Source organism: Vidua macroura, chromosome 5 (genome assembly GCF_024509145.1).
Source record: "Vidua macroura isolate BioBank_ID:100142 chromosome 5, ASM2450914v1, whole genome shotgun sequence".
NCBI lineage: Eukaryota > Metazoa > Chordata > Aves > Passeriformes > Viduidae > Vidua > Vidua macroura.
The window spans coordinates 14,354,825-14,367,666 of NC_071575.1; the positions used below are offsets into that span (position 1 = coordinate 14,354,825).

General features: G+C 42.7%; 1 protein-coding gene across 1 annotated transcript in view; it reads right to left on the bottom strand.

Annotated features, from left to right (window-relative positions):
* TMCC3 (transmembrane and coiled-coil domain family 3) overlaps window positions 1-12,826 on the bottom strand; it is a 134,145-nt gene extending 121,319 nt beyond the window's left edge. The window contains exon 1 of the mRNA XM_053978066.1: window positions 12,732-12,826. Within this exon, the coding sequence (XP_053834041.1) occupies window positions 12,732-12,743 (12 nt within the window). The 5' untranslated portion in view covers window positions 12,744-12,826. The remainder of the gene's footprint in view (window positions 1-12,731) is intronic.
* Window positions 12,827-12,842: the final 16 nt, after the last annotated feature.

A 12,842-nucleotide genomic window follows, 5' to 3' on the forward strand; every position in this document is an offset into this window, starting at 1 on the left:
ATGTAGTGACTCAGATGATTTTGAGCTGAACCCTACCATTCTGGCAAAGCAATGGAAAGCTTATTTCAAATGCAATTGGCTGAAAAACCTTCCATGGATTTAAAAAAAACAAAAGACAATAATAGTGGAAGACAGGAGGATGGATGAACTTGTGAATATTGGCATTTAGAGTTAATAAGTTAATAAGATTCTACCAATAAGGTTCATGTGATGAGTTTTAGTCCTTTTTTTTTCCTATTTTGATCATCCAAGATAGTCTGCATTTCAAATATCACCATAGGAGCAGTAATTAATTCAAATGAAGTGGGATTTTCTCTAAATGAGCAAGAAAAACGTTTCAAAACATTCGGAGCTTCAAACCTTGACCAAAAAAAGAGAAGTATTTCTCTTTAAAACTTTAAAATACAACTTTTAGAGAAAGCAAGATTTTTTTTTTTTTTTTGAAGTCTGCAAGCACATTGTGGAATGGCACACTGGCTCTCTTTAAGAAGTAGGCTACCAAATTCTCATTTTCTGTCCCCAGTCACAGCTATATATATATATATATATTTCACTGCCACTGAATACTACCAGTGGCAGTGAAAAGCTCTTGGACCTACTTGACTTTTACAGATCTTTTTGAGTTGGATACTAACAGCAATTACCAAACCGGAGCCCAAACATTAAATACTATTAAATCCTTTGAATACAATACAGAAGCACTTCAATTATACAAGCTTTGTGTCATCCTAGATGAGGTCATGATTCTTAATGCTTATCATGTTGAATATTCCTGCCATATTCAGAAAGCTTGATTATCAGAATTATCCTTTGTGTCTCATGGATAATTGAAGTTTATACATTTCATGCAAAACAGATTTTGTACCTCACTAAACAGATCTGTCTGTATTTCCACAATGTAATACCCAAACATAATTTGTGCCGTTTACATGCTCATGGCTGAAAAGCATGATTATGGTAACTATATGGTAAACTGGGCTTTCAGTCAGAAACTTCTAGAAACCCACAAATCCGGTGGTAGGGATCCAGCTTTGGAAGCAGATAGATTTTCTATGCTCCAAATGGCACCATTTTGTTAAGTTATTCAAGCTGTTTAGCTGAACGTTTTACTCATGTCTAACTTACACTGGGCACTAATCATCACTTGTTTTTAGCAAGAGAGAAAGTCCAGAAGGCAAACCATACACAGCTCAATTGGTTTAAATTACAAAATGTGACATGCAGATGCTAATTCTTAGTCTGTTGTAGCAATGCGGGATACTTACACAGAGTAAATTCATGTACCTCCTTTTCTAGATACTGGTGAGGACTACACAGAAGTTCTTAACATGAATTTAATCCCATGTGTTTACCCCAAACACAGAAATACACAACAGTACCTGTGAGGCAATAGACTCACTGTAAGACACACAAACAAAATCTGAGGGAAAACCAAACATATTATTCATTGACCAGTCCATCTTCTTGGGAAGCACCCACAGAGAGTATAGGAAGGTTCACAACTGCCAAAGCATCACAGGATTCTTGTTCCTGGGTAGCAGCATGTACCTCTGGCTAACAGAAAAAACTCAAATATAGCATTAGTGAAAACAGGGACATCACCTGCCCCTTTGTTTTCAGGAAGACAGGGGGATACATTAATCTAATCCTGCACTTTCAGTAATTTTTGTCCCTCTTTCACACCTCATTATCTGAAGAGCATCCTAGCAATATAAGATAGCTGAGAGACCTGTACCCAAAGTTCTATTCACAAGGCAATGCCATGCAGAAGTGATGGCTCTGAGGGGCCTTTCAGGAAAGAAGTGGGAAAGTGGGGTGCAGTGAAAGAAAGGGGGAAGCAAACATCTGATGCCTGCCTCACCCACTGACTGCAGAGAACGTGCAGCAGCAGTGAAAGCCAGAGAAGGGGACCAGAGAGTAAGCCATGAAGGAATTGGGAAGAGCTATACAAACTTCACATAACAGGAGATGGGGATCAGAGCTAAAGAAGTCAGTCAGAGCCTGGAGGTAATTTTGAAAGGATGCACCCCAAGACGACAGCTGTATCATTGAAGGTGGGAGGCAGCATTTGTGGGAGCACCTCCTGTGGAAGGAGAGCAGAAAGGGAAATGCCCACAGAAATCGTTATCGTGGAGCTACCTAAGGTACAGGAAAAATGCCCTTTGTAGCTTCTGAAACAATGCTACTGTGAGCAAATTAACCTGATCAGCCTTTGAACAAACTGTAGAGTTTTTTTGAACAGACTATAGAGTTCAAAGAAGTTGAGTAGAAATGTGCATCAGAATCAGCAGGGATACAGCTAGTGAGCTTTATGCCATTTAAATGCCTCAGAAGGGTTGCTTCATGGATATTTCAATATGCAGATACTTAATTTGATCAGAAATGTAATTATCTGTGTCCTAGTTCTTCAGTAGACCTATTTGTCTTACAAGATACTACTTCACATGAATCTCTAGATTTATGCTATACAAATAGATATATAAAAGTCTTGAATTATGTTCACTGAAAGCTGACCAGAAAACATTAGTGCTACCAGTAAAAGAAATACCTTATGGTGTTTGCATTAGCAATCCTCACTAGGTTTTCATTTTTGCCTTAGCTTTTTATTAATGAAAGAAGATTCTCCCTTACAAAAAGAAAGATATTTTGTATACAGCTAGAACTAGTTTACAGACTTCACTTGAAAAACTTAATTCGTAATCCTGATTTCTACCCTTTAGTGGTCAATGTATGCTCTGCTCTAAACCATTAATCCACCTGTGGGAAGGCAGTTTCCATAGAGGTGCCTGGTTGAAGTTGAGTTTAGCTCTTTGCAGGATTAAGCCCTATGGAGCAGAAGTAGTTTGCAACACAGCAGAGGTCAGAGTACAGTAATTCTCTATGTGAGACTGCAGATTATATCTCATGTGGCAGGTTGCCAAGGAGCTGCTAGGAGCAGAGAACAAATACAGATGGGAGGAGGTGGATGCACCAAGGGTAGAATTACACTGAAATGGCATTGGCTCCGAAGTGTGACAATAAAAAGCAGTAGGAGAGGACAAAGACCAGGACCTACAGTGACCAGGAAAGGATGCTCCAGCAGAACTAGCAGAAGAGTCCCTGAAGGTCCCAGCAATGCTTTGTCCAATGGCTGAATTTTTACACCACAGCTCTGTCAGGCATCCTCAGCCCCAAACCCCCACCTTCAGCTACTCTCTCCTCCCAGCTACCGCCCGGAGACCCAAGGGCCACTCCTCACGTGTTCTGAAGGTGCTGTCCCTTTCCCTCTCCTCCATCCTTCTTTTCAAATTGAGTTATGGGGAAGGACAACTCACATGAGAGAAGTCTAAAATTGCTAAACAAGCTATAAAAAAACCCCTTAGTAAGCTCAGTGATAGATATAAAAAATTCACAGCTTTTCCCTGCAGAATAATTCAGCTATTTCAAAACTGCACTGGTTTCCCAAGCACTAGTTAAGGAACATTTCTTTGTTCAGGAGAGCACTGATGCATGTGCCTACAAAAGTGTATGCTTTTACAACACAGCAACTTAGAAAAGCAATTTCCAGTTGTCTGGGATAAGACAGTCATTTAAAACTAAGGTTTTCCCTTGGTTTCTCTGTTAATCTTTGCATAAGAAAATTTTCCCTCTTGCCCTCCCATGTACTATAACGATAATACGTATTTACATCACTTCATGGTGGTGTCATGAGGATTCATTAATGCTTATAAGCACTCTGAAGATGGGAAGTCCTACAAGCATTAAGTTCTATCAAGGCAAGGGGTTTTTAATGTATACTCAACCATGTGGTGAGTACCTCTCCTATTCCACCACCCTCGTTAGCATGTATAAAGGTGTTTGCCAAAATCTGTCCTGTGGAGCAGCAGGACCACTGTATATATATATATATATATATATATATATATAAGCCCAGGGGATTGAACCATTCAAATGAATAAGGTTAACAGTGCTGATCTCAAGCACAGCAAAAATACTAAGAACACACATATACTTTAAAAATTCCTACAGAAGGAGCGCGAAGTAAGAAAATGTGCTTATGAAATTAAAATGGACCCCAGAAGCAAGAAACAAGTGAACTGGCTGGGGAAAGTATTACTTTTTCTTCATTTGATTCAATGCCATGATTCCCTCTGATTCAGTGATTTGTGTTTTCCATTTCTAAATTGTATTCTGTCTAAAAATAGTTATCACAGAGAACAGAAAACCCAGCCTGAACACCTGAGCACTCGTTACAGGCAGGCTATTGTGGGGGTGGTGGATCAGCACACCAGAACCAGCATTTTAAAACCACCTCCAGTGTGCTCAGCATTGCTGAGAATAATGACACCAGCACTTGGCTCATCAAGCAGCTCCTCTTCCTCTCCCCTGTCCCACCTCACCCATGGAAACCTGGTCCACATACAGTCCCTGGACCTAGAGCTGGAGACAGGAGCTCTCTGGTTGACTTCTCAGGTACAGATAGTCTTTTTTTCATCTGTCCCCACAGTGCCACAGTCTGACAGTGATCCCACATTCTCATCCAAATTCACTGAGGAACCACAACTGGAAAACCAGAGTAGGCAGGGCAGGTTCCAATAACTCGAGCCACCAACTCTTGAGGACATATGAAGTGAGGCACAGCTACCCCCCACCCAAACAGTCGTGGGTCTGTCCCCAGAGAATCAGGATCTACTCTGGCTCCACCAGCTGTGCACAAAGGAGGAACAAGCACCCTTTGCAAGTGCCAATAACCTGTGTTATTCTTAGAACAGTGTTCTTATAGCACTGTTTCCTATGCCCAGCTTGTCAAAACACCAGCTTGCCCTCTCTAGACAGCAGTTTTAAAACTGTATACCCATACCTGAGAGGCTCTAGCAGAAGAATGTCATAGGGGATCCATAATTCAACATCAAGCAGTGCAAAAGCAGGTCAGAACACATGCTGGCACTGCCCTGAGCCCACTGGGGTCACGGCAACTGCGGTATCAGGGACAAGGTTCAACCTGACTGCAGCTGCCCAGGACTCCTGCAGGCAGCTACTCTCCCCTCTGTGCATGGGTCAGCAGCAGGAGTTGAATTTCTGTGCTCTCTGCCTTGCACTGCTGGATAATGGGGCCCAGGGAAAAAAAGGGATTTTAGGCAGCAGTGAGGGATTCCAAAGCTTTTAAGAGCTAGCAAAGAGAATAGGGCCACTTGTAAGTCTGAATGCTAGTTTGCCACAGGAGATTTTATATGATTTCTGCAATTCTAGGAAACTTTTCTTTAATGAAAACATTTTGTCACCACCCATCAGGAATAAATTTAGGCAAAGAAAACAAGACAATATTGAACTAGAAGGAAGGATCTTGCAAAACATCAGAGCTGATTCATTCTTTCCCATTCCTCCCCCCCATCCTACTCCAGGCACCATGCCGAGAATACATTAACTTAACTTGCCTGGGGATTTACATTAGATTACTATCCATTACCAGGGACTTCAGATTCCTTTATTCTCCACCAATGCTGTATTTCTGTAAGAGAGTACTGAATAAAAGTAACTTCACCTTTTTTTCAGTTATTCAATTACTCTAGTCAGGCAGCAGAGGTACCAAGTGCAAAAGTCTTGACTACTCAGTCCCATCCCCAGAATGGTTGGCAGTGTATTAGGATATAAATCTGTTATTTTTGCCTCAACATGTATGAATTACCCGAGTATTATATATGTAGATACACATTCTTGCTTGCTAAATCTGCACTCCTACTTTTTAGAATCTGAAAACAGTAGTTGAAATAAGTCACCTATTGTAGGATTAAGTTAAAAACTACTCTCGGATAAAAAACCCCTCTTGAATCACACATTAAAAGAACAAATTATAAATAACTATCAGAAAACTGAGGCTTTTATTATCACCCAAGGCTAGGGATGTTTTATTCTTCACACACTCAACTCATTCTACACAGTTTCTGCAATGACAGCACTCAGGATTGCAGCCTAGAAAGCTCTCTGGCTACACTTTCCCCCAGTAATTAAAAAATTTGAAATTTATTAATGTAATATAACACTTATCACCCTTCAGAGGGACCTTCTCCCTGCTCCTTTCCCTCATTCATTTAGTCTCGTGCTCAGCTGCCCTCTTGTGCAGGTGTTCTGCAAGCCACAAAAGCACAGTTTGCCCAGACAAGTAGTTGACCTGGCAGCAGTGAGTGGCACTGAAAGCCTTGACAACCAGCCCTGCTTTCAACAGCAGAGAAGGGAACAGAAAAAAGAAAAGATCATTGAACCTAACCTTTGACTAAACATCTCCATGCTGACTTAACTATATCACTAGTGCCACATCCAGGCATTTGTTGAACCCCTCCAGGGATGGTGACTCCACCACTTCCCTAGGCAGTCCATTCCAATGTTTGACAACATTTTCAATGAAGAAATTCTTCACGATATCCAGCCTGAACCTGCTCTGGTTCAGCTTGAGGATCTGTCTTCTTGTCCTGTCGCTGGTTGCCTGGGAGAAGAGGCTGACCCCCACCTGGCTACAGCCTCCTTTAGGTGGTTGTAGAGAGTGATGAAGTTCATCTTAAGCCTCCTTTTCTCCAGGCCAAACACGCCCAGCTCCCTCAGCCACTCCTCATATGACTCACTCTCCTGACCTTTCACCAGCTCTGTTGCCTTCTCTGGGCACTTCAGCACCTCGCAGTGAGGGGCCCAGAACTGGACACAGGATTTGAGGTGTGCCCTCACCAATGCTCAGTACAGAGGGACAATCACTGACCTGGTCCTGCTGGTCACACTATTTGTGAAATAGGCTCTTATTCTCAGGAAGATCCAAACAGATTGAATCTAAGTGGTTAAAAAGCAATGGAAAGTATATCTCTTCAGGCTTAACCATAAAAAGCAAGCAAAAGGATAAAAAAATCCCCTTTATTTTTGAGCAAATCGATATTTATCATACATCCATTCACACTCATTAACTCAAGTAGGCCAGTACCAAAGGTTTGTCACCAGGGGATATGTCTTTTTTAAACAGTTAATGGAGTTTTAATTAATTGTGTTACCTGAAAGTACATCTTGACAAAAAGTAAGATAATTGAAATGCATTAAAAAGTGTGTTTATTAATCTGTCCAGAAATAAGCTGGAAAAGACAATGAGAACACATAATAAAACTGTTTTTAGAATACCTGAAAAGAATGGAGACCTACTAGGAGACGAGCAAATTAGACTACTGGTACGAATAATTGTATGCTAGCAAATGCCAAGATGAACGATAATGAAACAAACAAGCAAACAAACAAACCACAACAACAACAAAAAAACCAAACCCAAAAAACTAACTAATTTACAAATAAAAAGACAAAACCTAGAACATCTGAATCAAACTATCAAGCATTAATATTGTATTGCTGCAGGGAAAAATTATTTCTTTTTCTCCTGGAAAAGATTTAGATTTCCCATAGAGAATAAAGAGATTTAAGCTTGCTTTTTTTTTTTTTTTTTTTCTCAAATAGAGGCTACTTTTTCATTGGAATAATAATATTTTACTCAGAAGTATATTTTATGGATTTTGTTTGTTGTTTTTTTTTTTTAAATAAAAACCTAATTTTCTATTTCAAAACAGTTTTGATAAGAATAATATGGGCTAGTGAAGCATTTCCTTTTATGATGGTTTCTGGCATTCAAGGTCAAGTTCAACTACATTAAATACAATGGCTTAAGAGCAATTGCTCAGAAGCAGGAAAACAGTGACCAGGGAGCCAGTGTGTCCTGATTTTAAAGGTCCTGAAGCCTCATGAGATCTGTCAAGATATGCACAGATATTGTAGCAGGGCAGAAAAAGGGAGCTTCAGGGAATTCACAACTGGAGACTATCAAGGGCTTTTGGAAGTTTTACTTACTCTTTAATCAGCTCACCTCACCCTTTTTTCGCCCATGCCTATTTTTTTCATATATGTTTCTTAAAGTTAAGATTTAATTGTCTTGTCAGTAGGACAGTATTCCAGCAGTGGAAAACATATAGAGGAAAAGACGTTAACTGGCCCATCTCTGTGTCTTTTGTGCTAGAAAGTGCTTTGTCTTCACCTCAGAACAAGAGGAAATGGAAATGTTCATCCTGGCATGGGCAAGCTTTCGACAAACGTGCAACCAGCCATCCTGACCTACCCCTGCCCTGAAGGGTGATCTTGAACAAAAGAAATTACTTTAATCAAATCTTTCTGTGTTTAGTTCAGTGAAGTCAACGTGTTTGAGACATCTTAGCCTTCGTCCATTTCTTTTCTCACAAATGCAATCTCAAATTATGCACATATTCTCTAAGACAACATATTCTCTTCCCAACATATCTTGGGAAGACTCCCATGACTAGAATAACCATGGAATGCTGCTCCCCAGAATAATTCCCAGCTGCTGGAGATCTGCATGTCAAGGGAGTTTTGAGCCAGCAGTGTTCATTTTATCCTCAGGGGCATGTTCTGTGTGAATTTGAATCCATGGAAACTCACGCTCCCCCTAACAACCAGTGGCCAGGAATCTCACAGATAAATGCAGAGCCCATTCCTCTGCTCTGAACTTGAGGGGCTTGATGGTTTCATTTGATTGCCCCAGTTCTTTTGCTGACACAGATTGAACAATCAGTCACTTTCTGTTCTTCTTCCCCATGTCAATTGTGCCTTGCTCTCCTCTCTGCTTATCAACAGAGGTGGAAGATAAAAATAAAAGACAGCTGAAAGCACATCAGTCATTTACCTGCCATTTTAGAAAGTGAACCCAGGGACTTTGATACGTAAACCCCATTGACTTTCCATTACATTTTGATTCCTTATTGCCCATCTTTAAAGAAATTTACTCTAAAATCTTAAGAAAATATATCTTAGGACAGATTTTAAGTAGATGGTAGATCTATCTGAGATAACCCATTGACATTTCTTTATATCACAATGAAACTTCCAACTCAAGACCTCAAAAACTGCAGAAAAATTCACCCTATCTCTTAAACATCCTATTTCACATTGCTGAGTAGAATTAAATATCCTTCCATCATCTATTGTCTGCCACAGAACACACCACTGCTGAGCCTGAAGTCTCAGCTTCATTGCCTTGGTCCCCTTTATATCCTTGCCACTTTCAAGCACTGGAAAATTTTGACCCCATTTTGATCTGGTTTTGCATCATAGACACTGTTGGAAGAGATGAATCCTGCTGCTAATCACTTGAATCACAATAAAAAACCACAGCAGAAACAATGATGGGAAAGATAAACTCCTTAGCAAAGAGGAGTGCTTGAGGTAAAGGAAATCCTCTCTAGTACTTCAAAAGTGATGCTGATGTCCCACTGAAATCCTCATGCACATCATGAGATCTTTTAGGCACTTAAACACCTGCAGGCACCTAAATTCACTAAAATCCACTTAAACTCACTCCTGTCACAGCATGCCCAGTGGTAGAAGAAATCTCTGTCTGTCTGTCCTGCTTCTCCCGAAGGGGAGAGCCCCTGTTTGAACTGCCACTCTGCTGTGTTTGGAGCCAGGATCTATTCAGTGCTCCCTCATGCCAGGGTGGCCTGTGGCTTAGCCAGTTAAACTGACTGCATGTTAACTCGGCTAAATCTAATGCTTAAGTAAGTTATCTGTTGTCATGGATTTAACTGCTAACACATTTCATATTCCCTGAGGGTAGTCAAAATAGTAGAGCCTCTAAAATAGCTGAAAAGGAAAATCTCTGTATTACCTCAACCCTGAAATTTAGTCTTTGACTGATATTATATACTATTTGAAAGCAATTTCTGAGCAGATAAATATTACAAAAGGGCACATTTTCCCCAGCACAGTGCCACTCTCCCCCATTAGCACCAATTGTCCCAGTTTTTGCCCAACAAGTTGTAAAGACCAGACAATGACAACTTGCTAAAAATAAAGCTTTCATTCTGCTCAAACACCTGCTCAAACAAATAAATTTTATAGCAAACACTGTTTTGTACCTGGCAAAGTATATTTGTCCCTCCTCATGAATTACCTTATGAATTAAACAGAAAATTAAAAAGGCAGACTGTTTCCTTTCCCTCTCCATAAGTACTAGGAGTAGTTACAGATTATTGAGTATCAGAGACCAAACCCACCTAAGAGTATTAAATGATAGATAATAAAAACAGAAGTAGCATACAATTTCATCTTCATTACAGACTTTGTTTAGCCCAGCCTGGATTTTCAGTATATTCTGCTCATACTAATTTCTTCTTTTTTGTTGTTCCTAAAATACTAATTTCTTGGTGATGCATTTGATTTTCATTAATTTCCAAGTGTGGGTACAGCTTTCCTGAAGAAATAACACTGGCAGTATTTGACATGTGAATTTGTTTACCCTAGTGAAAATGAACAAGGTACACAGAGCTGATATTGAGAGATAACATAAACAGACATAAGCGAGAATTTATATGTAATATGTACTTCAGTGATCTGGTGACAGACTGCTGAGACTGAATATATTAACTCCTAATATGGTCAATTGAGACAGGTAGGTCATCTGGCAAGAGAAACTGAGAGGAACAAATCCAAAGAGACAAGATTGTTGAGGTCTGGAGAAGTGGCTTTCCATCTGTTACCTGGAAATGTAGTCTGTCCTCTCTGTTACCGCATTCCTGCAATACTGAACAGACAGCTTGTCTCCATTATCCACAGTGCCAGTCTACCGTATTTGAATGACCAGGAAGGAGGAGGCACCCAACAACAGGAAAACAACCTCAGGGATTTTCCCCCTGCTTATATATGCAGGAGCCAGAAGGGGTGGTAAGCAGAGTCAGGCACTTGGTAAGAGCTGTTGAGCTAAACTCCAGGCTCAGAGGAGAATGTTGAAAGCAGCAGGCTAGCCGAGCATTGCTACTGCCCATCCTTCCCTGTCCATGGTGCTCTCTGCACCACGCTGCACAGCCCCGATGCAAACAGTGCCAGGTTTCACTTAGCCTGGACTGCTCTGCTTTCCTCCACAGACTACAGCAGGGATCTGAGGAACATGTGGAAGGCTGGCTGCCTAAGATGTGCCTTCATTAGCGCTAAGGTGTTGCCTAAAAATTAGGAACTACAAATTTTATCACTTTAGCTAAAGTTAGCTTAGTTTAACATCTCTTGGCAGTGCTCTAGTTGTGTACAGCAGAGGAATTTATCACAAGTAGCCCATAATTCACATGGAGGTCAGTCTGTGATGGACAGCTCATAAACATGCATCACAAAACAGGATGACAGCATAAACCAATGCTCAAACCAATTCAGCCCTTGAGCAGCCACAGAATAAGGTACGAGAAAGAAACAAGGCTCAAATACCTTGTATCCACAATTCCCAAGGTAACTTTGCCCTTTAAACCCTTAATTTCAAATCTTGACAACCTCTGCATTTCCTCTCCTTGTAGCAAAGGACTATGATGAGCAGTGGAAGAAGATAAAATTCAAATAAAGCATTTATTCAACATTTTTCACTATGAGAGGACAGAATTAATCAGCTCTTAACCAGCTTGTCCAAACCGTATAACAAACACACAATAATTAACACGAAGTGTAAAATACTGCTATTTGTAAAAGAGATTAGCAATATCAGGCTTATGGAGTCAAGCTAAGCAGAGGGTTCCTCCCAAAACAAAGAGAAATAATCTTGCTTATTCTGTGTTCCCTGGCTCTGCCAAACCACGCACAGCCTTTGCAACCTGGATTCGTGGCTCAGAGCAGCTGAAGAGGATCCCAGGCTCCAACCACCTCATTCACCAGGACGTGATGGAAGAGATTTCCTATGTCTTTTAACATGAATTTTGAGAGATGTCTTACTACTCCAGTTGTCTGAGCTACAGCACACTTAGGTTAATAGGCCTAAGGATGTAACAACAAAATTTGGAAAGATCACACAAAATGGGAGCAAGACAGGAACAACAGTGGGACAAGAAGCCTGAGCAAAGTGATTCACTCTTTTGATGACATGCCTTCTACAGTGGCACTATCCTGTCACAGCCTGTTTCAGGATGCCGCCCAAGTCTACCTAGAAGAGAAGCTTCCCTTTTTGGAAGGAGCAGTGAAAATTGTGATTGGAGCTGGATATCAAGGAAAGGATCCCTACTGACTTTAATAGCTCTTGGTTTCAGTTCCAAAGTGGCGTCTGTTTGGGTACCACGCTCTCCTCGGCTAAGAGCTTCGGGTTATTTTTCTACACCTTTAAGCAGTGCCTTCGGCAGTCATGAGAGCCTTGCGTTCGCGTACACACAGCACCACCAGCGCCGCTGCTAGTGTGGATGGAGGGCTATTCCCTTCGCCCAAGTCTATCCGTGCCCGAGATCTCGCAGCCAAGTGATCCTCTGCGGCCGTGCAGGGAACAATAGCGGCGGGGGAAGCCCCCGGCCGCCCGCCCCGCTGCACGGCCGCCGCTCCCGCCCGCAGCCCCGGGCGCCTCCGGGCGCTCGGCACTCGTCCCGCGCCGCCGCAGCCGCGTTCACGGCCAGCGGCGGCGGCCTGCGGGGAGACCCCGCGCCCCGGCTCTCCGCCGCCGCCGGCATCCATGGCAACTCCGGCCGGAGCACGGCCCGCCCGGAGAGGCAAAGTTTGCTCGCACCTGGGACCGCGCCCCTCGGAGCGCGCCCGCAGCTCCGCGCCCCGCCCGCCCTCACGGGCGCAACTGCCCCGCGGGGGCCGCCCGGCGCCAAGGCGCCACCTGGCGGGGCCCTGGCGGACCTGCCGCCGCCCCCGCTCCCGTCCCCGCCCGGACTCGCCCGGGTCGGCGCCCGGAGCTGGACGGCGAGCGCGGTGCTTACCTTGCGCAGCATGCTGGGCGGGCAGCGCCGGGGGCTCCCCGCCGCGGCGCCGCGCTCTCCCGCCCCTCACGGCGCGGCGGCCCCTCCGTGCGCGCCGCCCGCCTGCCCGCA